The sequence below is a fragment of the Mchenga conophoros genome, linkage group LG4, assembly GCF_057382185.1.
Source record: "Mchenga conophoros isolate Kocher_MC1m ecotype Shallow Benthic linkage group LG4, M_conophoros_male_GT1.1, whole genome shotgun sequence".
NCBI classification, from domain to species: domain Eukaryota; kingdom Metazoa; phylum Chordata; class Actinopteri; order Cichliformes; family Cichlidae; genus Mchenga; species Mchenga conophoros.
In genome coordinates, this window is record NC_140529.1 from 16,627,277 (window position 1) to 16,654,484 (window position 27,208).

The 27,208-nt window shown below is 40.4% G+C and overlaps 4 protein-coding genes across 4 annotated transcripts; 1 reads left to right on the plus strand and 3 right to left on the minus strand.

The window, feature by feature from the left end:
- Positions 1–12: 12 nt before the first annotated feature.
- cpsf4 (cleavage and polyadenylation specific factor 4) lies at positions 13–3,704 on the minus strand. Its single transcript, XM_085270690.1, has 8 exons — positions 3,271–3,704; positions 3,079–3,129; positions 2,441–2,593; positions 2,245–2,340; positions 2,014–2,107; positions 1,709–1,781; positions 1,390–1,548; positions 13–633 (listed from the first exon to the last, which is right to left on the minus strand). Exons 1-8 carry the CDS (start codon positions 3,371–3,373, stop codon positions 565–567), a joined length of 798 nt encoding a protein of 265 aa, XP_085126816.1. The 5' UTR covers positions 3,374–3,704; the 3' UTR covers positions 13–564.
- Positions 3,705–6,746: 3,042 nt separating this feature from the next.
- Positions 6,747–12,926, minus strand: shmt1 (serine hydroxymethyltransferase 1 (soluble)). Its single transcript, XM_085270693.1, has 12 exons — positions 12,775–12,926; positions 12,010–12,152; positions 11,746–11,891; positions 11,532–11,647; positions 11,263–11,423; positions 9,499–9,580; positions 9,148–9,360; positions 8,903–9,016; positions 8,689–8,811; positions 7,969–8,085; positions 7,405–7,515; positions 6,747–7,316 (listed from the first exon to the last, which is right to left on the minus strand). The coding sequence occupies exons 2-12, from the start codon at positions 12,100–12,102 to the stop codon at positions 7,144–7,146; spliced, it is 1,449 nt and encodes a 482-aa protein (XP_085126819.1). The 5' UTR covers positions 12,103–12,152; positions 12,775–12,926; the 3' UTR covers positions 6,747–7,143.
- Positions 12,927–15,008: 2,082 nt separating this feature from the next.
- On the minus strand, positions 15,009–19,185 carry pdap1b (pdgfa associated protein 1b). The gene is made up of 6 exons (XM_085270694.1): positions 19,031–19,185; positions 18,674–18,765; positions 18,006–18,110; positions 17,747–17,868; positions 17,314–17,465; positions 15,009–15,411 (listed from the first exon to the last, which is right to left on the minus strand). Exons 1-6 carry the CDS (start codon positions 19,041–19,043, stop codon positions 15,347–15,349), a joined length of 549 nt encoding a protein of 182 aa, XP_085126820.1. The 5' UTR covers positions 19,044–19,185; the 3' UTR covers positions 15,009–15,346.
- Positions 19,186–19,409: 224 nt separating this feature from the next.
- bud31 (BUD31 spliceosome associated protein) lies at positions 19,410–24,123 on the plus strand. Its single transcript, XM_085270695.1, has 4 exons — positions 19,410–19,748; positions 20,197–20,319; positions 21,583–21,749; positions 23,662–24,123. Exons 1-4 carry the CDS (start codon positions 19,655–19,657, stop codon positions 23,710–23,712), a joined length of 435 nt encoding a protein of 144 aa, XP_085126821.1. The 5' UTR covers positions 19,410–19,654; the 3' UTR covers positions 23,713–24,123.
- The last annotated feature ends 3,085 nt before the right edge of the window (positions 24,124–27,208 follow it).

Here is a 27,208-nt window from a genome sequence, read left to right on the forward strand (position 1 = left end):
AAATTAATAAAATCTGAAACAAGAACATTTATTTGTACAGACAGAATATGTTCAGACTGTCAACAAAGCGTCTCTTCCAGCTGCTCTGCACTACCGTACCTGCCACACACGGCTGCTAAACAGAGGCTGAAATGTCCAGAATGAGACCGTTGTAGCTAGTGTGGATTTGGGCACTGAGTACAAGCTAAATTACATTCCTAAGATGTTTATCACATTTGTTCAATTTTTTTTTTTTTTTTTTCCACGGTCAGACTTGGAACATAGCAGTGGCAGTTGCAGTCACATGACCTGAGGAACAACAGCACCTGTATTGGTGTTTGCAGCAGTCTGGACCCTGGGAGTGACTCTTCAAAGTCACCTGTACTGTACAAACCCAGCAAATCAGGCCGGATGACCTTTTTTCTTGTCACTTTCATGTGTCCACAGGCCCCCCTCCCACTGTCCGTGTCTGTCGGGCAGCAGTTAGTCTTTAAGAAACACCAGCATGTAGAGCAGTCTTCCCCATTCTCTCTTCTGCTCACATCAGGGGTGGTGCGCTACAGCACTGAGGTGTTCGGCTGAAGGTTACTGACCACTCAGGAAGGCGAGATGGCCTTTAGTGCATTTGTTGGCATAGTGGCCCTTCTCGCCACACTGCAGACAAGAGGAAGATGGAAATGAAGCAATTAACGACATTTACTGCATGTTCCAGTTGTTCCCAGTAGCGAGGAAAAAAAAAAAAAAATCCTCTAATTTTAAAGGAGATTGTTTTAGGGGTGTTTTCCCTTCATTATTTACAGTCATATGTGCTGTGAGATTGGTGGCTCTGTTAAAAGTGTACAAGGTTTAAATAATGATATCAGTGAATGTCCAAGTAAATCCTATAACCCAAAACCCCAGGCTGTTGGAACAGCTGCTCCACCCACATTCATACATGTTCAGCATACAATTTGCAAGAGACAGCCAATCAGAAAAAAGTGGGAAGCAAACTTAAAACTGATGATTCCAGATTGTGTTTGAACTGAGGAGCCAGACTCTTGTGCACATTTTTCATCCCAAAGAGATTTGTGTCACCGCCTTTTGCTTTTAGGCAAATGTGTAAAGTACTACACTGTGGAGAGCCAAGAAATTCAGAAAATTGTTCCCCTTTAAGAAGCTGGATAAATTCACAAGAGCACCAGTGATCCATCTTATTCAAGGCTCACTGCAACCACGCAGAGGAAACCAGTATTATAGGTAAAACCTTACAAGTGCATCTAAACTTGAGAAAAGTCTGGTTTTAATGATCTAAATGTATGGCCGGTGCATGCTTTGGCAATATAACCAACCACAGTTTGATTAATGATTGCAATTACGACCAAAGCGAGAGACTGGCATAGCTTTAATCACACAGATGTACAGCCGACTCACCTTGTAGCAGGTGACTTGGTCCAGCGGACGAGGCCCTCTGTTGGCATTTAGATTGTTCTGCTGAGACACAGTAGTCGTGTTGTTCTGCTGCCGCTGGGCTGGGATGGAGTTGGTGAGCTGGATTAAGGAGAGCGACGAGCGACCAATGGTAGGCACGGGCTGCGGCAGGAGGCAAGCAGAGAGACTGTTTTCACTGTGCACCTCAGCAACAGGAACGAACAGTTAAATAGAAGCACCGAGAGTCATGCTGATTCATCCTGTGAGATGGATCCACGCCGGCATCGGGATGCATCATTCGAGTGTTTGTGTGCATTCTTACCTTTGCCTGGTTCTGGTTTTGCTGTGGGAGAGGAGGCTGTTCAGAAGCGCCCATAGGCAGCTCAAATCGGGGGCTGTGGAGGAACATCAACGTATAATTTACGTTACTGCAGGGTGAAGTCTCAAAAAACTTTTAATCCAGCTATCCATCATTATAAAATCAAACAAAGACCATTTATACTGGAGTGTAATGTAATGAAATTCCTGCACAATTGCTTGGCAGATTTAACCAACTTAATGTGGAGCAGCGGTCCTATCAGGAATCATACCTGTTGTGTAGGAAGTAAATGTAAAAGGACTACTTACTGCATAAATTTACAGGACTTTCCTTCTGGACAGAAGCCCACCAAGTAGTTCACACAGATCACCCTTCTGGTATGTCGGTGTCGGCAGTCAGGACCTGAGGTAAGAAGACGGAGACACAGATGAGGACAAATAATAAGACGTATTATGTTTTTCTCCATTTAAACCACAGAACAGACAGGCTACGTCTATAAGCAGTGGGTTTGTGGTATTAGTACCAGAATTTGACCTTACCGTGTTTGCAGAAGCCTCGGTCATACCAGGGACAGTCTTTGATCTTGGACTCTGGATCTATGTGTAGGAAAGGACACTCCTTGTTGCTGCATTCACCTGTGAGGGTCGCAGAACAAAACATTAATCAGTACGGCATTCATCTGACAAGATCTGTGCAAAGTTTAACCAAATAAATGCACTCATGATGTCAACTCACCGAACTTGGAGTAGAAGTAGCATTCAGGCATCTTGGTCATGTCGTATTCGTGGAGAAACTCGCACTGGTCTCCCTTCTTACACAGACCTCTGAGCCAGTGCTTACACACCACTGTCTTCTCTCCACTGATGTGACGGAACGGACACATCCCACCTGTGAGACACAGTGCGCTTTGTGACCTTCTCCTCATTAAGACACACATGGCTCTCAGTGTCATGCTGATCACTTAAAACACAATTTAGTACTTTAAATTTGGACATTTTGAGATCAGCAGAGACTGGCCTAATGGCAGGGATTGAAATGGTTACAAAAGTGATTAATAAAGATGGGGGGGAAAGGTCATTTCCCTTGAAGCTATTAGAGGAGTAATATAATTCACAACATTATGAAAATGGGCTATTCTTGGAAATCAGTGAGGTGCAGGCTACTGTAGCAGTGCGTAAACAGTATATCTAAGGCTGTATTTAGACATGAGAGGTCGAGCTTGCTTAAAAAAAAGGTCAACCAGCACCGATCTGTGCGTTTGAGTGGCGTGAAGTGTCTAAACTTTAACTTTACGAAAGTTAAAGAGTTCATTGTTGGGGCCGTTCACGCTGCAGTGACATCACCACAGAGTTGAGACCATGTTGTGATTTTACCTTTCTGACACGCAGCTCTCATGAAGAACTCACACACAGCAGACCCGGACTCTGCAGAGACACACACGATCACAGGGTCAATGAACATAAGTAGTCAGTGGCGGTCAACTCTCCCCTCGTCAATTTTACCGTTAATTCCGCTTAAGGTTAACCCGCAGCGGGCTTAGTACCAGCTAGCATCCCAGCACTTACTATCCATGCCGGGGAAAGGCAGCGGCTGGGCTCCCAGCTGCTGCTCCACGGCAATCTCCAGGTCAAACTTGATGTGGTCCACGTTGGCCAGTAAATCCTGCATGTCCCCTGCAGTCTATTCACTCCTCCGATCAGATAAATGTCCGTTTCGGTTAAGCTAGCTCGAAGTCTAGCTACTAGCTACCAAGTTCCCTCTCAGCCTGCTAAGGCGGCTAGCCAAGCTAACTGATAAGTTAGCACCAAACTCCAAACTCCGATACCGAGAATACAACAGATGCCGTAGTTTGTAGGTCTAATGTCGGTTTTAAAGACAAGCCATGGACACGACCGGCCCGTAAATGTTTGTATGTCCCCGAACTACTCCTTGTTCTGTGTGGATGATGGGAGGCGCGCAGGCTGACCTCCGACCTGACAAAATCAGACAAGACTAAACGATCGCAGAGCGCTTCGTTAAATCCACAACTCAACAGTAAGTTTCAGTTTTTCCACATGATGAAGAAATGCTGCTTTAGTAAAATCTGTCAGCATTTCTCTTTGGGCTTAAACTGTAAGAAATGAGAAAAATTACAGGAAAAAACCGTGGAGCCAAAACAGAAATTTCTATAGTATAGTATAGTGACAAAATGAGTCACTATGAGTCTGTGGTGGCCAGTGCGATCCTCTATGCTGTTGCATGCTGGGGGAGCAGGCTGAGGGTCGCAGATGCCAACAGACTTAATAAACTGATCCGTAAGGCCAGCAATGTTGTGGGGATGGAGCTGGACACCCTCAAGGTGGTGTCGGAGAGGCGGATGCTGTCCAAGATAAAGACAATGTTGGATAACACCTCCCACCCACTCCATGACATGCTGGTCAGTCACAGGAGCTCGTTCAGTGAGAGACTGAGATTACCGAAAAGCACCACTGAACGACACAGGAAATCATTCCTGCCTGTGGCCATCTCCCTGTACAACGCATCCACTTAACACACTGGTTACTGCTACAACTACACATGTTTCTTTTCCAACTATTTATTTATGAGTGACTTATGTATGTATGTATGTATATATATGTATATATTGTACTATTCTTAGTTAGTGTATTGTCTGTCTTGTCTTAATGTTGGTTTAAAATGGAGCACTGTAACAAAAAATAATTTCCCCCAGGGATCAATAAAGTATTCTGATTCTGATTCTGATTCTGAAACAAATTTCCCATGTGTGGGACTAATAAAGGTTATCTTATCTTATCTTAGTAGATCATTTGTAATCTGAATGTAAGAGCATTGAAATCAGAAATTACTGTAGTGTAGCATGAATAGCCAGGGGGGAGCTGGAAGGAAAAGATGTAAAACTGATTACATTTGGATTCTGGTGCCCCTTTATGTCTGACACCATTGGTACAAAACATATTTTATATCAGTCTGTGTGGTTCAGAGGCCCGACAAGGTTTTATTCAGCTTCACTGAAGTGTTTTTTTTTTCTTTATAAAATCCATCGCTGTTGCTTTCGTGCATTTATTATGATTATTATAGAGCTTCTCAGTGGGAAAGCTGAGGGTACTGGGATGTGTTATTTTGATCTTCAATGATTGATTGATTGAATCTTTATTTTGAACATGTTGAAAAAGTACAACAAAATAGAATTAAAAGAGACAAATGAACAAAGCAAAACAAAAGGAAAACGAGCAACCACAACTCCAATTAACGTTCATGTTCAAAAAGGAGCAGGAAGAAGCATAAGCTTATTTAATCCCACCCCTTTTCCACTATCTAGTATCAATAGACTACAGAAATACCTCATTGCAATTACATTATATGTTATGTGTAATTTTTTTTTTTTTATATATACATATATGTTTCTATCTATCCATACATACGTATATACACACATATACACATCATGTTGAGCAAAACCTGATTTTGGCTCATTTGAACCCAAACACTAATCAACACTTCTCAAACCGAGCTTGTCTGTTGATGGAGTTCAAGTTCAACTTTTATTCGCCACATGCAGTGCAGGGCAACCTGCCCCCCGACTTTACACACACAACACAGACATCACATAGGGATACAAGTCAGAGAACGGTTGCATTACAGAAAAAACAATGAAATATACACTACAATGGGAAAGTACAAGAGGAAAAAAAGAGACCTCTACTCATACTGGGCTATAGGAGGACAGCATGAGAACAGGAAACAAAAAAAACTCCCCAGGACAGAAAGCACATAAATGTCCTCAGTACAACATTATAGAGCACGTGACGAGCAACAGGGTTGGGTAGGGGAAAGGAGTAATCCCAGGCAACACAGCAGCCATCCTGCCCCTCGCCGTCTCTCCAGTGCGGGTCCAGACCCGCCTCGTGTTCCCAGGAGGCAACAAGCATCGAAGGCATTGGAAGGGGAGGGGGGATGTGTGAGTGCTTATCAGTGTAAGTGTATGTGTGTCCGTGTCCATAGTTCAGCTGAGACAGTTTCCTTCGCCCTACCAGGCTAAGTAAACAGTCTATCAGTCCCTCCAGGGCACTTGGGCTCACCCGAGCCCAGACTTCTCCTTGAGAAAAGGGTGTCAATAGCATTCAGAGACCAGTTGATCAAATCCATAATTCTCTTTTAGGTTTTAGAGAACAGACTGTGAGAGAGTGTTCCAGGGAAAGTAATACACACGAGACAAGACAAGGACACAAGAGGCTAAGCAGGGAAGATAAGGGGAAGGAGGAGAGGAGAAAAGTGCGACTGCAAACAAGATTCTAATCTAAAATAATCAAATGTATAGATTAAGAAAATTTTAAAACCCCCAAACCAGTGATTGTACCAACATTTGTAGTTTTCAGTAGAAACATATCAGATCCTTGTTTCCAATAAAATTGGGACACCACGTAAAATGTAAATAAGGTTGTTTGTTTAATTTAAAATTGGTACAAAAGCAACATATGAAAGGTAGAAAATTAGATATTCTTTTTTTAATTGGATGCCAGCAGCATGCTATGCTGTTTCAGTGTTTTCTAATGTCCTGTATCACCTGATCTTTCAGGATTACTGACCGTTTTTCCTGAAAGAGACTATGTTATAGCATATACAGATTCATACAGCAGTATCCAGTTTGAGTGAAAATCCAAGTCCAGGATATCTCTTCACTGAGAATTGTACTAGGAAGAAAAAATGTCTACTGGAGAAAACTTATTTTCACCCTTTGAAACCAATGTCCAGGTTTCACAGGAACACAGGCTCTGGATATTCGACTCTCTGTGGACTCGTTCTCATCAAGGTGATTTGAATTTTAATGACCCCTTAACTTTTATTCTACCAGAATTTTCATTTGTCCAGTGCTCTTGTAATGACATTCCAGCCAGCATCAGCTGTTTTTCTATTGCTGCTAAATCAAGATTATTAAACCACTGTAAGCTTCCAATATCTACTTTACTTAATCAGAGTCCAGAGCACTGATGTACTTAGACTGGGGGAAAAAATAAAGCAAAACAAAACATAACAGCTGAGGTTTCGTTCATTCTTAGTTTATTCAGAATGTAATTATTTTATTTTCAAAGTTGTACTTACGATACTATATACTGAAAATGTGGTAGTTTGCTACAAAACCTCTGAAGTGTAACCTTAATAAAGATGAAAGTGAGATTTCTGATGAGCTCAAAGCTTAAATATGATTGTAACACCCGACCATGAAGCTAAATGGAAAACACGTAAAAATGGGAAAGGCTCAGTAACAACACAGAATAATTCGATGGTTATTAAATCTGTTTGAACAGAAATCGTGTCTATCCATGCGAACTGTGAGTCGACAGTCAAAATAAAGGAAAAACAAAAACCCAGCATCATATGCCTTCGTACTAATCTTCTTGAATCATCCGTTCAGCTGCATTTAGAGTCTGAACTGCGCTCTACAGCTCGGGTAGACCTGGCATTGGGAATTGTCCGGCGAAAGCCTCCACCTCAACCCTGATCTCCGCTACCCGCTGCTGGAACTTCTCTCCCTGGGATAATGCCTGAACAAACGCCTTCAGAGTGGCTTTGGGATCCAGACTTTTCTGCACCTCCACAGTCAGTTCAATGCCTGCGGAAGAATGGAAAGCATGGGTTATTTACATTTTGTTTGTGAGAAATCTTTTTACACCAATTCCTCCTTTAAAGAAATAAATTACCTCTGTGGATGAACTCAGCCACTTTCCTGAAGTCATTCTCCACCAAGCCTCTGGAGGTAAGAGCCGGCGAGCCGAACCTCAGGCCGCTAGGTCGCAAAGCACTTTTATCTCCTACAAAGATGTACGAGAAAAACTAAGAATGGGACTTTGCAGAGACTCCAATCAAGCAAAAATGGGATCTATCTACTTAAAAAAAAAAAAAAAATCTTATTGTACATCTTTAAATTTCACTTAACTTACATTTTAACTACTGATTTTATCTACTGTTCTGAGTTTATCTACTGTTTTTTTTTTAATCAATTTTAAATCATGCTTTATTGTTTTTGTTTTTTAATTTCTGTGTAAAGCACTTTGAATCACCTTGTTGTTGAATTGTGCTATATAAATAAACTTGCCTTATTCCTCTGCTTCTGAGCATGTTTATGACAAAAGAATTTCCCTCAGGATAAATAAAGTTCTTATCCCATCTTAAATATGAAATGTTCCTTACTTGCCATACTCGTGTATGGAAAACTACTTTGCCTTACACACACACACACACGCACACACACACTCACTAACTACCTGGACAGGTGTTTTTATTACAAGCAATGGCACATGCTTCCAGGACCTTCTCTGCTCGTCCTCCATCGGTTCCCTTGCTGCGCAGGTCCAGCAGGATCAGATGGTTGTCAGAGCCGCCTGCACATTAAGAGATTACAAAAAGGAACATTAGATGAGCATGAAGCTACAAATCATCCATCCACCTTTTTAACCCCACTGAGATAGTGGGATAGTGAGATGTTGTGCAAAGATTTCCCTAAGTCTCTTTGTTGATGGACACATTGCTGCAATCATTCTGACGCCTTCATTTGATTTGTTTTCGAACACTCGTTCTTGGGCATCCATGGTGTTCCCCGTCCTCGGCATCCTCCGAAACATTCACAGGATCTTTACTGCCACGCAAACACACATGAACATGCTGGCCTTCTGAAATTTATAAACAACCCTCTCTTTTGAACTATATATAAGGGAGGCTTTATAAAGCATCGCATGCACCATGTCTCATGTTCACATAGGACATCAATCAAATAAGATTGAGCAGGGATGGATGGTCAAGTTATTGCGGGATTGGAAACTTCAAGCCTCTTTTACTCTGAAGAATGAAAAAATAAAAAGTAAAGGGGCTTAGTTATACTTTTTGCATCCATGTTGATTGCTCTTCTCCCACTCAGTGTATTTTCAGCTGGCTGTCATGGCAATTTTCTCTTCCACTTGTCTATTATGGTGCTCTGCAGTACTTACCGGTGACAATCTTGTAGCCATGGTCAATAAGAGCGCTGGATAGAGCCCTGCAGTTAGCGAGAACCTGCAATTGATAGGCCTTGAACTCTGGTGTCATGGCTTGCTTCAGAGCTACAGCAACACCTGCCATTTGTAGGAAAAGAAACAAACAAAACATGAGCCCAGTGAGAGACATGAAAATTAGTAAAAAGCGAAAGTGGAAGAAAATGATGACCTGCGATGGCGTGGTTGTGCGGTCCTCCCTGCAGTCCGGGAAACACGGCCTGGTCAATCAACGACTCCAAGTTGTACAGAGTCTCTTTTCCTTTGGCATCCACATTCCGCACTCCTGAAGAGATGGAGTGAAGACGAGAAAGAGGAGAAGGTCAAATAAAAATAGTGAATTCACAGATATCAGTGTGGGGAAGAGCAGATTTACAACAAGACAAAGGGAGAAAAAGCTTCAGGTCCGTTTTATACCTTTTCTGTAGAAAATAAGCCCAGCACGGCAGCCACGCAGTGTTTTGTGCGTCGTCGTGGTAACAATGTCACAATGCTCAAAGGGTGAGGGCACCACTCCGGCAGCCACTAATCCACTTATGTGAGCCATGTCTCCCATCAGATAGGCACCGTTCTCATTAGCAATCTGCTTCAAGCGGGCATAGTCAAGGTTGCGAGAATAGCAGCTTGTTCCTGAGAAAGACAAAAAAAAGACAAAGTGTAGAGATTTTCTTTTCTTCCCCCGACAAATACCCTCAGATTTAAAGTTCCCAGTCACTGCTCACTGATGCATAAAAGTAAAAAGATAAAAACATAGGAGGGATGAACTACCTGCGATGATGAGTTTAGGGTGGAAGAGTCGTGCATTTTCCTGCAGCCTGTCGTAGTCGATGTAGCCAGTCTCTGGATGGACCTGGACAGAGAAGCAGCAGACCACATCATAACCAGGAGAATAACCTCCTCCTAAACATCAGCAAGACTAAGGAGCTGATCGTGGACTTCACTACAAAGCAGGCGAGGAATTACAAACCCCTCATCATCAGTGGCACGCCAGTGGAGAGAGTGGACAGTTTCCGATACCTGGGTGTCCACATCACTCAGGACCTGTCATGGTCCTGTCACATCAACACCCTGGTTAAGAAAGCCCGTCAGCGTCTCTTCTTCCTCAGAAGACTTAGAGACTTCCATCTGCCACTGAAGGTGCTCAAGAACTTCTACTCCTGCACCATCGAGAGCGTCCTGACGGCAAACATCTGCACCTGGTTTGGGAACAGCACCAAGCAGGACAGACGAGATCTGCAAAGAGTGGTGCGCTCGGCCGAACGCATCATTCAATCAGAGCTCCCTGACCTGCTGTCCATCTACACCAAGCGGTGCAAGTCCAAAGCTAGGAAGATTATGATGGACCTCTCCCATCGCAACAATGGACTCTTCTCACTGTTGAGGTCTGGGAAGCGCTTCCGCTCCCTTAAGGCCAAAACAGAGGGAATGAGGAGGAGCTTCTTCCCCCAGGCTATTCGGGGCCTGAACCAGGTGTAGGACTGGACTCTCCCACACACGTCACTATAAGACTGGACTCTCACACACGTCACCACACGCACCACCACACATTTCCTATAATCCTATAATTTATAATCCTTATAATCTTTATAATCTCTTCTGCTATTTGCACATTCTTTACTGTAAATTCCTAAGTTAATTTGTAAATTCTGTAGGAAACTGTAAATTGTAAATATTGTAAAACGTTTCTTCTGTCATTTAATGGTCGGGCATTGTACAGCTACAAGCATTTCACCCCCATGTCATACTGTGTATGGTTGTGTGTGACAAATAAAATTTGAATTTGAAACCAAAATATAACACCTGCTATACACAAGATGAGGACAACACCACATAGTTGGACTTTGGATAAAACTTGAACCAAAGTGAAATCAGTTGTTTTGATTTTGCCCACATTTACAAACATAGACAGCCACAGCAGATACTGATCAATTTTAATGAATCTGACGATATTTTTTTTCCAGCATGAATGGCATCACAACCTGTGGGAGATTCAGTCAAACTTCACAGATGTGTAGTTCATTGAGTCTGAAGTACTCACTGGTGTTACAGATGGTGTGCTCCCACCACGAGGTGATTTCTAGTGCTCACTTTTGTTTCCAAAAATCTTATCTTTGACCTTATACACCACCTTAAACAGCAATATCTAGTCAGCCGATCTTATGACTTTAATTGAATGAATTTAAGTATGTAGACATGATCAGCGCGACATGCTGAAGTTCATATTGAGCATTAGAATGGGGACAAAAAGATGTTTTAAGTGACTTTTAATGTGGTATGATTGTTGGTCTGAGTGTTTCAGAAACTGCTGAGTGAGTGGCAGTTCTCTGATGAAAAAGCTCTGTCACTGTCAGAGAAGAATGGCCAAACTGCTTTGAGCTGATAGGAAGGGAACAGTAACTCAAATAACCGCCTTGATTCTGTGATTTGTCCCAGCTGTCGTGAGGAAATACCAGAGCACATCGCATCTTTGAGAAATTTGTTCCCAACTCCGACAGAGCCTTTTGGTTCCCGACCATACGTGCACATACATACCTTGTATGGCATGGACTCAAAGAAGATTGAGGTTGCCGAGATTTTTTTCTTCTCAGTCATGAAGCCGTGTGTCAGGTGACCTCCATCTGGAAGATCCAGCCCCATGATCCTGCCGTGGGGCTCCACAACAGCCGTGTAGACGGCGAAGTTTGCAGGTGACCCTTACAGAGAAGCACAAACGGTATGACAGTAAGTGACAGGAGCACGGCAGATGTTGCATGCCAACGGGTGTAGTCAGACTCAGATTTAAATGCATCCATATTTGATACCCGAGTATGGCTGAACGTTGACACCCCATTTCTCCGAGTCCAGACTGTAGGCCTCCAGTGCTCTCTTCTGACAAAGTCTTTCTAGCTCATCGATATGCTCCGTACCACCGTAGTACCTGTACACATGAATCATGCTCACCATTACAAATAATGTTCATAATGTTAATGCCACACTAATGAGATTGAGCCAGTTGGGATTTTAACTAGATTGTACCTCTGGCCAGGATAGCCCTCGGAGTATTTGTTGTTCATACAGGAACCCAGCGCTTCAAGAACAGCTCTGCTGGCAAAGTTCTCAGATGCTATCAGCTCCAAACCGTACGTCTGCCTGTGCTTCTCTTTTTTAATAATGGAGAACACCTGAACACACACACACACACACACACACACACACCTGTTAGGTGGGAACTCTCAAAGGCCCATTATTAGGTACACGTTTATTAGGTAATTTGATGTTTTACCTCCACTAAACACAAACCTCTGAGTCGTTGACTGCCAGCGGCTCCAGCAGCATCTTGTTGTGCGATTCCCATTCTTCTTTGCTTATATGATGGGCGTTAGATAAAGACATGATTGCTGTTTTTTTCTTGGTCTCACAAAGTGGAAATCTAAAAGATGAGACTTTTACACAGACATAAAAACAAAAACAATATCAATTTGAAAGAAATGAACATCTGTGTGTGATGACACAGCATGCAGACAGCGCTGCTGACAAACTGGCCCTACAGATGCTCCATTATTGCAGCACAAAGCCTCAGACAAAGAGTGAATATGCAGCAGCACACCACCCCTGCTACAGTATTATAGTGATAAGGCTAAACTTTGAACCATAGCACTGCCCAAAAAGGTCACTGAACTACACAATAAGCCGCATCACTGGTTATTTTGTAACCCAGATAACAAGCTCACTGCTCCATGAAATCCACAGCTGCCAGATCTTTATCAGACTGTCTCTCCTCATGACAGTCATGCATCTGTGCAGCGCATGCTTCTCATTACATCTCCTGACTGACCCAGAAAGACAGCAACAGCTGTTCAGTGCACACGCTGGCTAAACCTGAACTGAGAGGACCCCTGAACACATCATCAAGTTTAAAAAACACAAAACGTGAAAACTTCTACCTGCAGAGCTAATCTGCTTTAACGAAGGTTAAAGTGCAAAACACATTTACTTCTCCACATATTTTCTCCCTGCTCGCATTAACATTACCGTCCTCTGTGTGTGAAACTTTAACCAGCTCACCGTCTGTGGAGACTCCCGCGCTGTCAGCCGTACACTGAGCTGAAGTTCGAGCCCCTGAGCGCCAACAGTAATATCTGCTTCACAGCGGAGGGTAAAGTCCGCCAAACTTCCCACCAATCAGCGCATCGCTTCTTCTTCATTTGCTTTTTATCCTGCGTGCTACATTCTTTACTGCCACCTTGTGCTACGGGCACAGACATGAAGACGACTGTGAGGAAAAATGGAGATCAGCTCACCGGACACATTATTAGGCACACTTATTAGCATGCTCATTAACTAAAAAAAATCGAATCAGCCAATCACATGACAGCTCATCTCCATCTCTAGATCAGGTTCAAAGTAACCATCAGCACGGAGAAGAAAGGTGATTTAAATGTCTATTCTGAGGATTTGCTGTGATATTCCCACACAAACATATGTAGTTTACAGAGAATGATCTGAAAAGGGGAAAATATCCAGTGAGCAGCAGTTCAGCTAACCCCCTTCCACCGTAGGAATCTTACAGTGGACTGAAAGCAGGAGACATTGCATTGGAAAACTTTGCAAAGAATTTTATTTCTTGTAAATGTAGTCATTAATAATAGGAGGGGTTGTGGGTTGTTGTTGTTTTTTTACTTACCTCACATTGGCCATGTTTAGTAGCTGCTTTTCTGGATTTTTAATGTACAATTTTATATTCAGTTAAAACAAACATTACTTTTGTCCTTGTGCCTTACTCCTCAGTCCCTCACATAGACCGGTGTCTGTGGAAGAATCCCAGCAGATCAGCAGTTTCTGAAATATTCAGGCCAGCATGTTTGGCACCAACAATGATGCCACATTGAGTCACTTAAGTCACCTTTCTATCCCATTTTGATGTAATTCAAAATCAACAAATCAGTGCATTCCCAAAAGCACTGATTTGCTGCCAAGTGATTGGCTGATTAGATAGTTGAAGTTAATGAGCACCTAAAAAGATGTACCCGATGAAGTGGCCAGTGAGAGTATATCTATGCATACCATGATGAAGAACAGCTGTAAAATAGCACTTCTCATATCTAACTTTGGACTGTTGGTGCCACCACAAACACACGTCTAACAGAAATCACATTAATTGCATATGAAATCGTCCACAGTTAAGATCAAAGGATAGATAAATGTGATTAATAGCTTCAGTCATTTCAGTTCATTATAAATGTATAACTCCCAAAGAAATAAATTATATTTTCATTGATGCATCTTCTCATGTGTATTTAAACGCAATTCTGTATTTTTCTACAGTTTTGCATCTGTGGTTTGACTGAAGCTTGTAAAATGTTATTTGACTTTTGTGCGTCTTTATCAGTCTCTCACATCATTGTGGTGGAATTTGTGTGGGCCCACTTCTTAACTCGTGAATGACCTTTCTTACTGCAGCATGACAGACTTCAAATTGTTTAGAAATGACCTTATAATGCTCCCAGATTAATGTACAACAACAATTCCTCCTCTGAGATCAGTGCTGAGGTCTTTCCTATTTGTGTTAACATACACACAGCCCAGCAAACTGACAAAACCTCTGTTTTTATGGAGGTGGCCACACTGACTGATGATCAGTTTATCAAGTTCATTTGATTAGCAGAACTTGCCGCTACTTACTGTTTCTAACAGAATTAAGAGGGTAAGGGTGGACTTAGTTTTTCATGTGAGTCAAATTTAGGTTGATAGGATGAATGGTTTCTTTATCTGAGACTATTTGTGTGCAAGTTAATTTATTGTAATAAACATAATTTGATAGCAACAAAGTGTTGGAGTAAAACTTTAATTTATAATACATGCACTGAACCCATCGTGCTATGAGCTTTTTCATGTCATAGAATGAGTGTGGCATCTGGGACACCGGTCAAATCTTGATTTAAATGCTCCTAATTATTGGGTTGCAGGTAATGCTTCCATGCATTATACCAATGACTACCACAAAGCCATATTTTACTCATTTTAATTTATCAGTTACATTAACTGATAACTATTTGGTTTTTTAAATCTACCTAACGAATGCTGTCTAAACCTGCAGTGAATCGGCAGACTCCATAAAGTAAATATCAGCTGACTTCCATATCAGCGGACCCAGATGTGGACTCTTGCACCTGAAGTTACAAAAGTCTCCTCTACACCAGGACATTCCGGTAAAGAAGCAAATAAATGAACAGACACATTTCACTGGTTCATCTTATTAATCTGAAATATTTTCATGAGTCAGTTATATACAATGTAAGTCCCCCCCCCCCAAAAAAAAAAAAACCCAAACAAAAAAAGAGTGGCAAAGCTCAGTTAGGAAAGTTGAAATTGTACAATGATGAGTTTACCATGTTCAATATCGAGGGGTTCATCCCAATGTACGTGAATTTGATTTCAATTGTAGCTTTACTTCCTGGAAGGAACGAGGCCGTTATTCCCACGCCAAAATATACATAACCCCTCTTCACTGGTGTCTCCTCCGACGGTCACGCGTTACAGTAAATATCAAATACTCTTCATAGATCTTCCTTTAAAAATAGTCAAAGATATATTGCCTCAGTCCATGCGCAAGTGAAAACGCTTCGGATACTGTGCATCATTTGAGAGATAAGGAGTTTATTCCTCTAGCTGCTGCTGCCGCCACCGCCGCCGCTTCTTTTGCTGCAAAGAGAAAATTCAAGATGAAAACAGCCAGTTGTTGTAGTGGACCTAGGCTTGATTAACTACTAATCCACGACTACTGCAAATGCTGGGATTGTGTCAATACATTTCTGGAATCAGACTAGACATCATTACATGCTTAATAGACCATCTCAGAGCAGGAAATTAGTCACATGAATCACAATTTTTTTCGAGTGGACTAAGCAGGATTAAGTACTTTGTCAGCTTTCTTAATTTAATTCTGAACTTCAGTGTGCATGACTCAAGTCACAGCCTGACCTGACTATCAGAAATGTATCTACACATGGCAACAACTGGGTATTATTGTCAAAGGTCTGTTTGACAGCAATAAGTGAGTATATTGTTAGCACAAGGATGCGACAAAATGTAATAAGCTTCAACTGTGTTTTGTGTTCTGCCAGTGTAAACAAGTGCTGGTTTTTTTTGTTGTTTTTTTTACTCAGAGGAGACTTCTTTCACACAGAAATACATGCACTCACTGTACAGGACAAGAGAGATTTATCAACACTAACAAGTTTATTAAAGTACACCTAATATGCTCTTTCTGACTTTTGTATCAACTGTGGACACTCATGTTATCGAGGTCAACGGTACAAAAAAAAAAAGTTCAGGCTTCAAACTGCTCCAAACACTCAGTGTCAGACAGGTGTTTTTTTTCTACTGCAGAGATCCTGAACATAGTCATTTCAGGAAGATGGCTCTGGCGTGAACACAGAAGCCTCGCCCACCTGATGTTTCAAGCCTGCTGGTTGGGCGGGACAGCCAATCAAGAGAAAGGTTTGTCTTAAAGGAGGAGACACTAAAACAGCCTATTGCAGACAAAGGACATACCAAAATGCTCAACCAAAGACTAGTATGAGAAATATGGATTATTTTTGAAATGGGAATCATTCAAAGCTATTCTAAAGGAGTGGAACTGAAAACAAGCGTAACAGATCAATGCCGGGAGATACAAGTATGGCAAACATCAATTACAATACTGCCATAACTGTGACAATCTGGCTTTGTAACACCAATAATAACACTTTGACCATTGCTGCAACTCCTCAGGAAAAGTGCAGAGTAATTGTGCTTGCCCTCCACTTGGTATAAGACACAAGAAAAACAAATATGAGCTAATGGGAAAGAAGTGGGACATCTAGCACTTGCAAAATAAGGCAGGGGCACTAATTCAGGTTTTGTACGGTGTAACAGGACAGTGATTTGTCCCTCAACTAAGTCTTATCACCACTTTAAACTGTAAGACATATATTGTTATGTTGTATGACTGCCATTGAGTATTGCATTAGAAAAACAAGGTTTTAGGTAAATTATTTTAATTGATTTAGTAAACATAAAAAACACTTTATTGTAAGAGCCTCTCCTTGCTGAAAGTCAGTGAGGAAAGTAACTTATTTATTACTAACTGAAAACTGGAGATAAGATGAGTAAAAACATCATAAAACAAGTTCGGAGGTAACAGAAAGTGGACTGGTACTCCTATAGCACCTTTCCATTTTTAAACAGCCGTCTACAATCACACACAATAAATTAGTGCTTTTATCTAACCCTAAGCACCTTTTAATATGTAATATTGTAAACTAAACCTGTTACAATAATAAATATATAATACATACTGTATACTATTAAAAATAGTATGTATTTTCACTCCTCCAGCTGCCCTTAAGATATCATCGAAAAGAATGCTGAACACTAAAAAAAAAAGTAATAGGGTGTAAGGTGTGCCAATAACAGTGCAGTTTTTCTGAAAATAAATGTAAAGAATTCACTTTCATTGCCAGTTTTCCTCACAGGAAACTCAACATTTACCACCTGGTGTTTAATTCAGTCTGTGCTGTTAAATAACCACTTATGAAATGCCTGCACAGCTGAGGTACTTACCTTTTTTCTCCTCTTCTTTCTTTCTTGCCGCATCCTCTCTCTGTTTTCTAATGATGGCGAGGCGAGCGAGGTCAGCTTTGGCCTGGTCTGTCTTGCCGGCCAAGTGCATCTTCATGTAACGCTCCTTGGCCTTCTGCTTCTCGATCTCTTCTCTGTGCAGAAGAACATGTTTCAAGGTTAGAGGAATGACAGGAGTTCAGTTTTCCTGTAATGTTCTACACACAAAAAGCCTTTATGACACATAGTCACCTCAGATTAGATTTGTGTGTACCAAGCAGCTTTTTCTCAAACTGTTAACAATTTGCGCTTCAGGTTCATAATCCACAATAGTCCAAATCTCATAAGCTCATTGAAAAGGTTTCATTTAATACTATACTTTCAAGTAAAGTCCCCTATTGGTACTAATACAAGGTGACAGGCTGATGACACACACCTCTCTCTCCTTGACAATTGCCGGGGCTCTTCCAGCTCAATCTGCGTCACCTTCTTGGACTTCTGAGCCACTCTGTTGGGGTTCTCAATTTCTATCAATCCCTCGACACCGGCTCTCCTCCTCTGCAGACAAACACCAACATCTCATACAGTGCAAGCCAAACACTAACCACATATTGAGATCATAAGAAGTGCTTTAAGTGTGCACATTAAATAACACATTGGCCTTTATGTACATGATGGAAAAGCTGTGGCAGTACCTGGGAATCTTCATCATCGCTGTCCTCTGATCCAGAACCTGGTAGCTTCTCCTCTGCTGTGTCATTCTGAGCTGCACCTTCCTGCTCCTGCTCTTCTTGCTCTTGCTACAATACATAAATGACTGTTATTTTTTACATAATACATAATAAAGATGTTTAACTAATCATCTAATCGCTGAGATACTTTAAGAAAAAGAAGTGCAATTTCAACAATACATCTCAATTTCTCTACATGATATATTTTTGTAAAATGGCATAACCCCCTCCCTTTTTTTGGTAGCTCATTAAATAAAAAGGTTCTATAGCAGATGGTGAAAACTGTAACTTTTCAGTCATTTACTTGTTTAGCTGTTACTTAATCACTTTGGTTCAGTATGAGTTGTTATGGGGGGGGGGGGGGGGGGGGGGGGACTGGCTTTTCTTTTTCAATAAGAAAACCTATGAAAAAAGTGGGTCGGACTGGATTCTTTGCTGGACCGATTCTAGCCCCCTTGCCTTATGTTCGACATCTCTGACGTAACAAGGATAACTTTCAATCAGGAGTGTCTAACAAAAATGTATCCGGCTATGTTTTATTCTTTTCAGCTGTTTTCGCGTTGCATTGTGGGAAGTGTAGTCTCCAGCCGGTCTACTTGTGTGGGACATGACTGAGTGTACACTCCACCAACCTTTCTCCTCTCCTTTTCTGCCTTCATCTGGGCATCTATCTCTTCGGGGCTGGTGTACGTCCGCATCCGACCCTTGTGGCCACCTTTCTTACCTGGAAGGACGACGAAAAACACAGATGTGATCGCATTTTGTACAGAGCACGAAAGAAAGAGCGGACAGACAGGCATCAGATGAATCTGAGCAGTTTATAGACATGCTGGCACAGGCCTGCTTAATGCTGAAACATCATTCAGAGCGTAGTTATGCGAGTTAGAATGCCGCCCCAGCGGTACATGTCCATCGGGTGGCTAACAGCGGACAAACAAACATACAAAATGATTTCAGTCCATTCAAACAACTTTTAGAGTCACTCTCACCTCCTTTTGGCATTTTAACAAACGAAGTCTTTACTATAAAGTCCCTAACCAGTGAACACTGACAGAAAACATAAATGTGACGGCAGCGACACAAACTGACAGCTGGCTAAACTCACAGTTGCAATAAGGAGCAGTATATTTTGCGTTGTCCAAGGATATGCCGGTTCATAAATAGTGAACACACGGGGTTTTTTTGGTAAGCCCGTATGCCGCTATGAACCACACATAAAATATTCCAAGAAACGTGTTAGTTATTTTTCCAAATAACATTGGCTATCGTAGTGTAGAAATCTAAATAATGCCCTTAAATGTAAGGCAATTTGTAAGACTGCTAAAGTGATGCAATAGACCAGGCCCGACAGTAAAACATACTTAACCGTACGAAATAAGTATTTTAGGGGAACTTGCATAGTTTATTAGGCTGAGACAAGTTTTAAGAAGTTACTTAACGCCTTTATAAAGAGGTTATCTTAAGTTTCGCGCAATGACGTCGTTCGAGAGACGGAAGGCCTTTTAATCACCCCCCGCATGTGACGTCATATATACGCGCCTGAGAGGGGCTCGTAAGACAAACAGGAAAATACTTACAGCGTTTTGTTGCATTTTTAGCTAAACAGAGACAAAATGCCAAAAGTAAAGAGGAGTCGAAAGCCTCCCCCAGACGGCTGGGAGCTCATTGAGCCCACTTTGGACGAGCTGGATCAGAAAATGAGAGAAGGTAGGCCAGGGAAGTTTCTCGGGGTGATCGGCCGTGGGGCTGTATGCGCAAAGTGAGTCCTGTGTATGACACTGTGAAGCAGCATGGTCTCCCCACACTGATGGATTCGGGTTATTCAGTTTCAGTACATGTTTATATTTGAAACACAAGTTGGCTCTCACCTGAGTTATGTGATGTACCCACAGTAAAAAAAATTGGGGTGAGGTGGGGTGGGGGCGCGGGCAGTGGTTTTCCTGGATTTCCTGTTCACATCAGCTACATCCGGTAACTGGGAAGAAATGGGAAGCTCACCTGGCCCATCATATTTCTGCTTACAGGTGCCAAAATCCTGTGCGGGTTCACCACATTAATACATTGCATTGTATCAGTTCCCCAAGGCAGGTAGTCCTTGTGATGTCATGCTCCTGGTATCAAAGCTAACCATCCTGAATCTTGTTCTGTGTTCTAGCTGAAACTGAGCCGCACGAGGGGAAGCGAAAGGTGGAGTCCCTCTGGCCCATTTTCAGGCTGCATCATCAGCGGAGTCGATACATCTATGACCTATTCTACAAAAGGAAAGCCATCAGTAGAGGTGGGCACAGCCAGCTGAAGTGTTTCCATTACACAGGTTGTGTTTAGGGCAGCTATGGACCACTGCTAGCACTTTCATCTCCTTGGAGGACCACTTTAGTCTTCAAGTATTACAAAAAAACCCTAACAAACAAACAAGAAAACGCCCACAAAATACTTTAAAAAATGTAGTTTTGTTGTTGTTGTTGTTTTTAAATTTCAGATATTGTATAACAAAACAAAACTGCACAAGTAAACACAATTTTTTTCTAACTTCCAAATGAAGCCTTTTATTAAACTACCAAATAAAAAAATTGGCACTCTTTCTGGCCAGACACGTGACAGCACTTCTGCTAATATTTTGTTTGTATTTAACACAATAAAATATAGACATAAGTGTACACAATAGTTTTTGAGTGCCAGTGAAAATGGTTTTCTTTACAAATAATTCTCTCACTGAAACACTCACAGCCAATCCCTCAACATGTTTATACTCTGCTCATTTTGCCTTCGTATTAAATAATTTTTTGCTTTTTAAAGAACTTGTTTTAACATTGCACTCAACAACAAACAAATCCTCCCTAACAAAAAAGGAATTTCAAGGGCCAAATTGCATTATATTTCTTCACGTCAATATACAGGCTGAAAGTGGCCCCTGGGCTGTGAGTTTGAGATCCCTGGTCTAGGTATACGCATTCATAGTGCACTTACTCGGACTATACATGTGGAAAATGCATCTATGAAAAGCCATCAGTGTCTTCATTTGGTCCGGAGACTCGTGGCATTGGTGGCTGGGAAGAAACTCTTATGTCATGGCATCAGCAGCTTGTTTTGAAATGCAGTAAAGGCTAAAGCTGAAAATGTTTTTAAATAACATTAAAACGTTAGGGGGAAAAAAACACTGAAACAATAACCCTCTCTCCCCGAGGTAATTTGTACATTGACGAACTCTGGTAGGAGGTACAGGATTCCCTCATGTAAGCCTAACCACTATACTCATTTGTTCTTCTGTTAGTTAAACCGATTAATGAACATGACAGAGAAGTGTTTTTTGAGGTGAATATTTCAAATGATAATTATTAATTGTTATTCATTTATTCATTCAAGTGTGTATGCCTGCTTAGGGTGTTTGTCTTGATTTGTGTTGATGTCTAATTATTGATGCAACAGTTTCCTGATCCAGGACAAGTTTCTTCTATGGGAGATGGTAAAGGTATCTTATCTTAACATTTCCTGTTCTGGAATGTACAAGATATCAAACCTGTACTGTGTTTCTTCCTTGCAGAGCTATACGAGTACTGTATAAAGGAAGGCTACGCAGACAAGAACCTCATTGCCAAGTGGAAGAAGCAGGGCTATGAGAACCTGTGCTGCCTGCGTTGCATCCAAACACGAGACACCAACTTTGGAACCAACTGCATCTGCAGAGTCCCCAAGAGCAAGCTGGAAGTTGTAAGTCTGGCAGTATTTTAGCATTTCTTGCTAGAATCATCTTTTCAAACAGTTTCCAAGGAAACAACAGATTGAGCTTGTTTCTGTTTAGACAGAATTTGTGTGTTTGTATGAAGAAAACACAAAAAGGAAACAGAAAAGGAGACTAGAAAGCTGAAAACGTGACTGTCAAATTGAAGAAAATATGAGCTTATTTTCTTGATCAGGCAAACACGTTCAATGTACAGTAGCTTGCAAAAGTATTCAGCCCCTTGACCTTTTCCACATTTTGTCACATTACAGCCACAAACATGAATCAATTTTATTGGAATTCTATGTGAAATAGAATAGATCTGGACTTTGACTGGGCCATTCTAACACATGGATATGTTTTGTTTTAAACCATTCCATTGCTGCCCTGGCTTTATGTTTAGGGTCGTTGTCCTGCTGGAAGGTGAACCTCTGCCCCAGTCTCAAGTCTTTTGCAGACTCCAAGAGGTTTTCTTCCAGGATTGCCCTGTATTTGGCTCCATCCATCTTCCCATCAACTCTGACCAGCTTCCCTGTCCCTGCTGAAGAGAAGCACCCCCAGAGCATGATGCTGCCACCACCATCTTTGACAGTGGGGATGGTGTGTTCAGAGTGATGTGCAGTGTTAGTTTTCCGCCACACTTAGCGTTTTGCTTTTTGGCCAAAAGGTTCCATTTTGGTCTTATCTGACCAGAGCCCCTTCTTCCACATGTTTGCTGTGTCCCCCACATGGCTTGTGGCAAACTGCAAACGGGACTTCTTATGGTTTTCTGTTAACAATGGCTTTCTTCTTGCCACTCTTCCATAAAGGCCAACTTTGTGCAATGCACAACTAATAGTTGTCCTATGGACAGATTCCCCCACCTGAGCTGTAGATCTCTGCAGCTCGTCCAGAGTCACCATGGGCCTCTTGGCTGCATTTCTGATCAGCGCTCTCCTTGTTCGGCCTGTGAGTTTAGGTGGACGGCCTTGTCTTGGTAGGTTTACAGTTGTGCCATACTCCTTCCATTTCTGAATGATCGCTTGAACAGTGCTCCGTGGGATATTCAAGGCTTGGGAAATCTTTTTGTAGCCTAAGCCTGCTTTAAATTTCTCAATAACTTTATCCCTGACCTGTCTGGTGTCTAAATCCAATCGGGAATCTGTGGCAAGATCTGAAAACTGCTGTTCACAAACGCTGTCCATCTAATCTGACTGAGCTGGAGCTATTTTGCAAAGAAGAATGGGCAAGGATTTCAGTCTCTAGATGTGCAAAGCTGGTAGAGACATACCCTAAAAGACTGGCAGCTGTAATTGCAGCAAAAGGTGGTTCTACAAAGTATTGACTCAGGGGGCTGAATAATTATGCACACCCCACTTTGCAGTTATTTATTTGTAAAAAATGTTTGGAATCATGTATGATTTTTGTTCTACTTCTCACGTGTACACCACTTTGTGTTGGTATTTCACATAGAATTCCAATAAAATTGATTCATGCTTGTGGCTGTAATGTGACAAAATGTGGGAAAGTTCAAGGGGGCCGAATACTTTTGCAAGCCACTGTATATAAAATAGCCAGTATGAAAAGATGCTGAAAGGATGATCCTCTCGTTTTTCTTTCATTTGTGACAGAAAGAAGTAGCTTATGATCTGTTTCTATTAAACGTTTTTGCTTAGTTTTACAGAAAATTACACAAAAAACAAGTTATGGGAATATATTGTGCAAGATGTTTGAACCAATATAAAAGCCCAGATAAATATCCTACTTGACTCCATCTTTTTTTGTGAGGTGTAGTCTTTATGTAAATCTTTAAAATAAAAAAAGATATGTCAGGAGACTTGATGATGTTTATGTATTTTAATAAGCAAGAATTTGGAGTTATAAATACCTGTCTGACCTCTGCTGTGTCTTTTTTCCCTGCAGGGAAGGATCATTGAATGCACCCACTGTGGATGTAGAGGATGTTCTGGCTAACCCTTACTTGTATTTTTGGACTTATGATTTTTCTGTCAGAACCTTGAAGCAACATTATCTTTTTGGAGTCGCCTTCATGTAAAATAATCTGTCATTTTCCCATCCATCACCCTGAGTTGCCATTATAGGGGAGAAAAACAGTGGAAAAATGATAATACACCAAGAGGGGCTGTGTTGAGTATATAAATTTTCTGTTGCGTTGTTTTTTTTGTTTTTGTCTTTTTTTAAATATCTCGCTAAAGCTTGCAACTCTAAAAGAACCAAATTAAGACCGGTCATTCCAGCAAGACACAGCCACTGTGGCGGTCATTTCTAATGTGCTTGTTTCATTTAAAGCGCAGTGTTTAAATTTAAATTTAAAGAGTCATCACTGTTATAGTGCAGTTTTAAATAAAGTGTTTCAGATTGTCTTGCTGTCTTGTTTTGCTTTTTTGTTGTTGTTGGAGGGGGAGTTGTGTGGGGGGGTTTTTTGTTGTTTTTTTCAATCAAATAGACTCTAGACTTTAACAGTCTTCATCTGAAGTTCTGATTCTGTTTGTCGTGTTAAAATAAATCACTGAAAGGCTGAAGGTTTCAAAGATTCGTGTGTAATCATAAAAAAAAGATTTGGATACTTGAGGATGGGTACTTTGCATTTGCATGTTCTAAGTATAAAATATTGATGTAATATTTTGTATGTGTTTAATCGCTACAATGGCGCAAACCTCCACAAGCATGTAGCTTTAAAAGTTATGGAAGTGAAGATTTGCAAATTAAATCAAGACCTCAGTTATATCAGTGAACTTTTAATAATTCAAAATGCCAAGCTGTGTCTCGACTTCAGATTAATAATCTATAGCAAACATATTATGATTATGCATTATATACACCCACATACACATGAACAACAATAACTGTGGTCCAGTAATGAAGTCACTATTAGGGCGTCATATAGTGGGCACATTATAGTGGAAATATAGCTCATGTAACATATGACACAATCTTACACAATCTTTTTCATCTTATCAGAGGTCCCTCATGTACGGAGATCATTTATGTATAAAAAATATTTACTCCAACAGTGACACAGAAATTACAGAAAAAAAACTGCTGAGAATTCAGGATCACAAGTGGCTCATAAAATTAATCATTTTTAAATGTCACAGCTTTCTTACTTACTTTTCTTTTTTAAATGCATTTTTAAACTGAATTACAAATGCAAAACTTTTCACTTGCAATACCAGATACACCCACCAGGGGGAGGTGTACCTTCTTTTGTCCATATATCTTTATGGACAACAATTTGTCCATTAAAATGAGGTAAGTAAGTTGATGTTTTATATAATAGTGGTGCCACATTTTACTTGCTTTATTCATTTTGATGTTTGAAAACAGGGTTAAAATAAGTGTATTTGTAGATTTGATCTAATGTATTTGTCTGTTTGACTCCTGGCTTATTAAAAGAGCCAAGTTAATGTTCCTGTATTCTTACAGCCCACTTAAAAATAAATAAATAAATCCAGTTGTAGTCCTACCTTTTCATGAAGGAGCTCTTGCACAAGGAAAGACCTAATTTTGAGATTTAGGCATAATTTTCCTGTACACAGACATAAACAGATACACTGGTAGCACAATACAGGAAGAAATGCAAGATTCCAACAGAAGCCTACAGTACTGTGCAAAAATCTTGAGCCACCCCACATTTGTTTTTATTTAGAATAACTTTATTATCCACAATTTATTATCAATGGACAATTCTCTTTGGTTCACCAAGTTATAAATCAAGTGACTTCATATCAACCCACATATACATGTACAAAAAATGTCATTACAAAACTTCAATACAATGATAACATATCAGAGCATCTAATTATTCAGTATACTAATTGCTCTGAGCACAAATGTATGTTTGGCTGTTTCAGTAAATAACTGCATCCATTTCCAATTTTTCTAGAAAATTCCAAAGAAATAAGGAGTGACTGACACTATAACATTTTGTAACTTGGGTTTTTCCTGTTGAATTTAAAGATGGATATTACATGCAGACTTTAACAAAGGAAACACAAAGCAGTGACTCAATGCCATCTTCATAATTTTGCTCTTTACATTGCAAAGATCAAAAAGTTTTGAACTTGGTGATTAAAAAACTGCAGATGATTTCCACTGTTTTCTTTAACAAAATCAAGTTTAATGAGAGAAGAATCGGCATTATGAAATAACATCAGTTCATGTTCAATTTCACGAACAAAAGAAAGTGATTTCAGAAGCACAAGTGTGACCACACAGAGCACACCTGAGCACAAAACAGACATGCTACCACACAATGCCTTCATAAGCAATATCATCTGATTTGCTGCTAAAACTCTACAGACATCTATGAAAAGTCAAGTCATCAGTGAAAGTGAAGAAATGTAGTTTTAAAAAGCAAAATCACAGATAATATTTATCCATACTTTATAATATTGATAGATCTTAATTTTCAGGTGTTTTCATTTGGTAGTTTTTAACCATCAGAATAAAACACAAATGTATGGACAGTGCGGTGACCCTCCTCGGCTTGTATTTGTAGGTCACATAACTATTGGGCGGAGGTGAAGAAGTCTAGCTGCCTAGTTGTCGTCAAGGGGCAACTGTGGCTTTGAGGACATAAGGAGCTGGCCTGACTCTAATGCATACTAACTCATCCAAGCATGCATCACACAGCTGATTCACTCACTTTCCTTGTTGTGCTTAATGCTTCACATCCTTGTGTGGACTCACACTTCAAAGAAAAGCTAGAGCAGGGTGCTTTTATTTTAGATGAGCTTTAGATCATTTGAACAAGACTAAATGTTAAGAAAATTGATTGATTGATTGATTGATTGATTGATTGATTGATTGATTGATTGATTGATTGGTAATTTATTTCAACATGTGAACAATATACAAGTACATTTAGAAAAGAAATAAGAGAGAAAAAAAATACTATACAAATTACATACAAAAAAACATTCTGATTAATTTACATGTTGAAAGGGAGTGGGAAGAAGTATACACTTATTTAATCCCACCCCTTTGCCATAAATTATCAGTGAATATTTAGTCAGCTTCCTTACTGATATAATTTGTAATAAAAATAGTGAACAGATTTCTGATATACTATACTATAATATCACATCATGAATTTTTTGTTTGTTTGTTTGTTTCTAAATAGAGACATTCACTTAATTTAAATATTTTCCTTTTCTTTATAGATCGAGAAGATCATATTTTTATAACTCTTTTTGAACAGTTTTATGTTTGGACATTGCTTTAATTCCATATTCAGTTTGTTCCATAGTTTCACTCCATGAACAGAAACACAAAAGCCTTTTCTTGTAGTACGTACCTTCATTGTTTTGAAGTTACAAAAACCCCTTAAATTATAACTTCCTTCTTTCAAAAAAAACATACTCTGAATATTACCTGGCAGTTCTTTATTTTTTGCTTTGAATAGAATTTGTGCTGTTTGGAATTTCACTATATCGTCAATTTTCAA

Bases quoted from the DNA above. Each gene is read 5' to 3' on its own strand.
- bud31 (XM_085270695.1), top strand. From the start codon at position 19,655: ATGCCAAAAGTAAAGAGGAGTCGAAAGCCTCCCCCAGACGGCTGGGAG. The intron at 19,749-20,196 runs GTAGGCCAGGGA...TCTGTGTTCTAG, and splicing joins GGATCAGAAAATGAGAGAAG to CTGAAACTGAGCCGCACGAG. The intron at 21,750-23,661 runs GTAAGTCTGGCA...TTTTCCCTGCAG, and splicing joins CCAAGAGCAAGCTGGAAGTT to GGAAGGATCATTGAATGCAC.
- shmt1 (XM_085270693.1), bottom strand. From the start codon at position 12,102: ATGTCTTTATCTAACGCCCATCATATAAGCAAAGAAGAATGGGAATCG. The intron at 11,424-11,531 runs GTATCAAATATG...CTTCTCTGTAAG, and splicing joins CAACGTTCAGCCATACTCGG to GGTCACCTGCAAACTTCGCC. The intron at 9,581-11,262 runs GTATGTATGTGC...TTCTCTGTCCAG, and splicing joins TTGAGTCCATGCCATACAAG to GTCCATCCAGAGACTGGCTA.
- pdap1b (XM_085270694.1), bottom strand. The intron at 18,111-18,673 runs GTTGGTGGAGTG...TATGTATTGTAG, and splicing joins CAGAAAAGGAGAGGAGAAAG to CAAGAGCAAGAAGAGCAGGA. The intron at 17,869-18,005 runs GTACTGCCACAG...GTTTGTCTGCAG, and splicing joins GCGATGATGAAGATTCCCAG to AGGAGGAGAGCCGGTGTCGA.
- cpsf4 (XM_085270690.1), bottom strand. From the start codon at position 3,373: ATGCAGGATTTACTGGCCAACGTGGACCACATCAAGTTTGACCTGGAG. The intron at 3,130-3,270 runs GTAAGTGCTGGG...GTGTCTCTGCAG, and splicing joins GCCTTTCCCCGGCATGGATA to AGTCCGGGTCTGCTGTGTGT. The intron at 634-1,389 runs GTGAGTCGGCTG...TCTTGTCTGCAG, and splicing joins ACCAAGTCACCTGCTACAAG to TGTGGCGAGAAGGGCCACTA.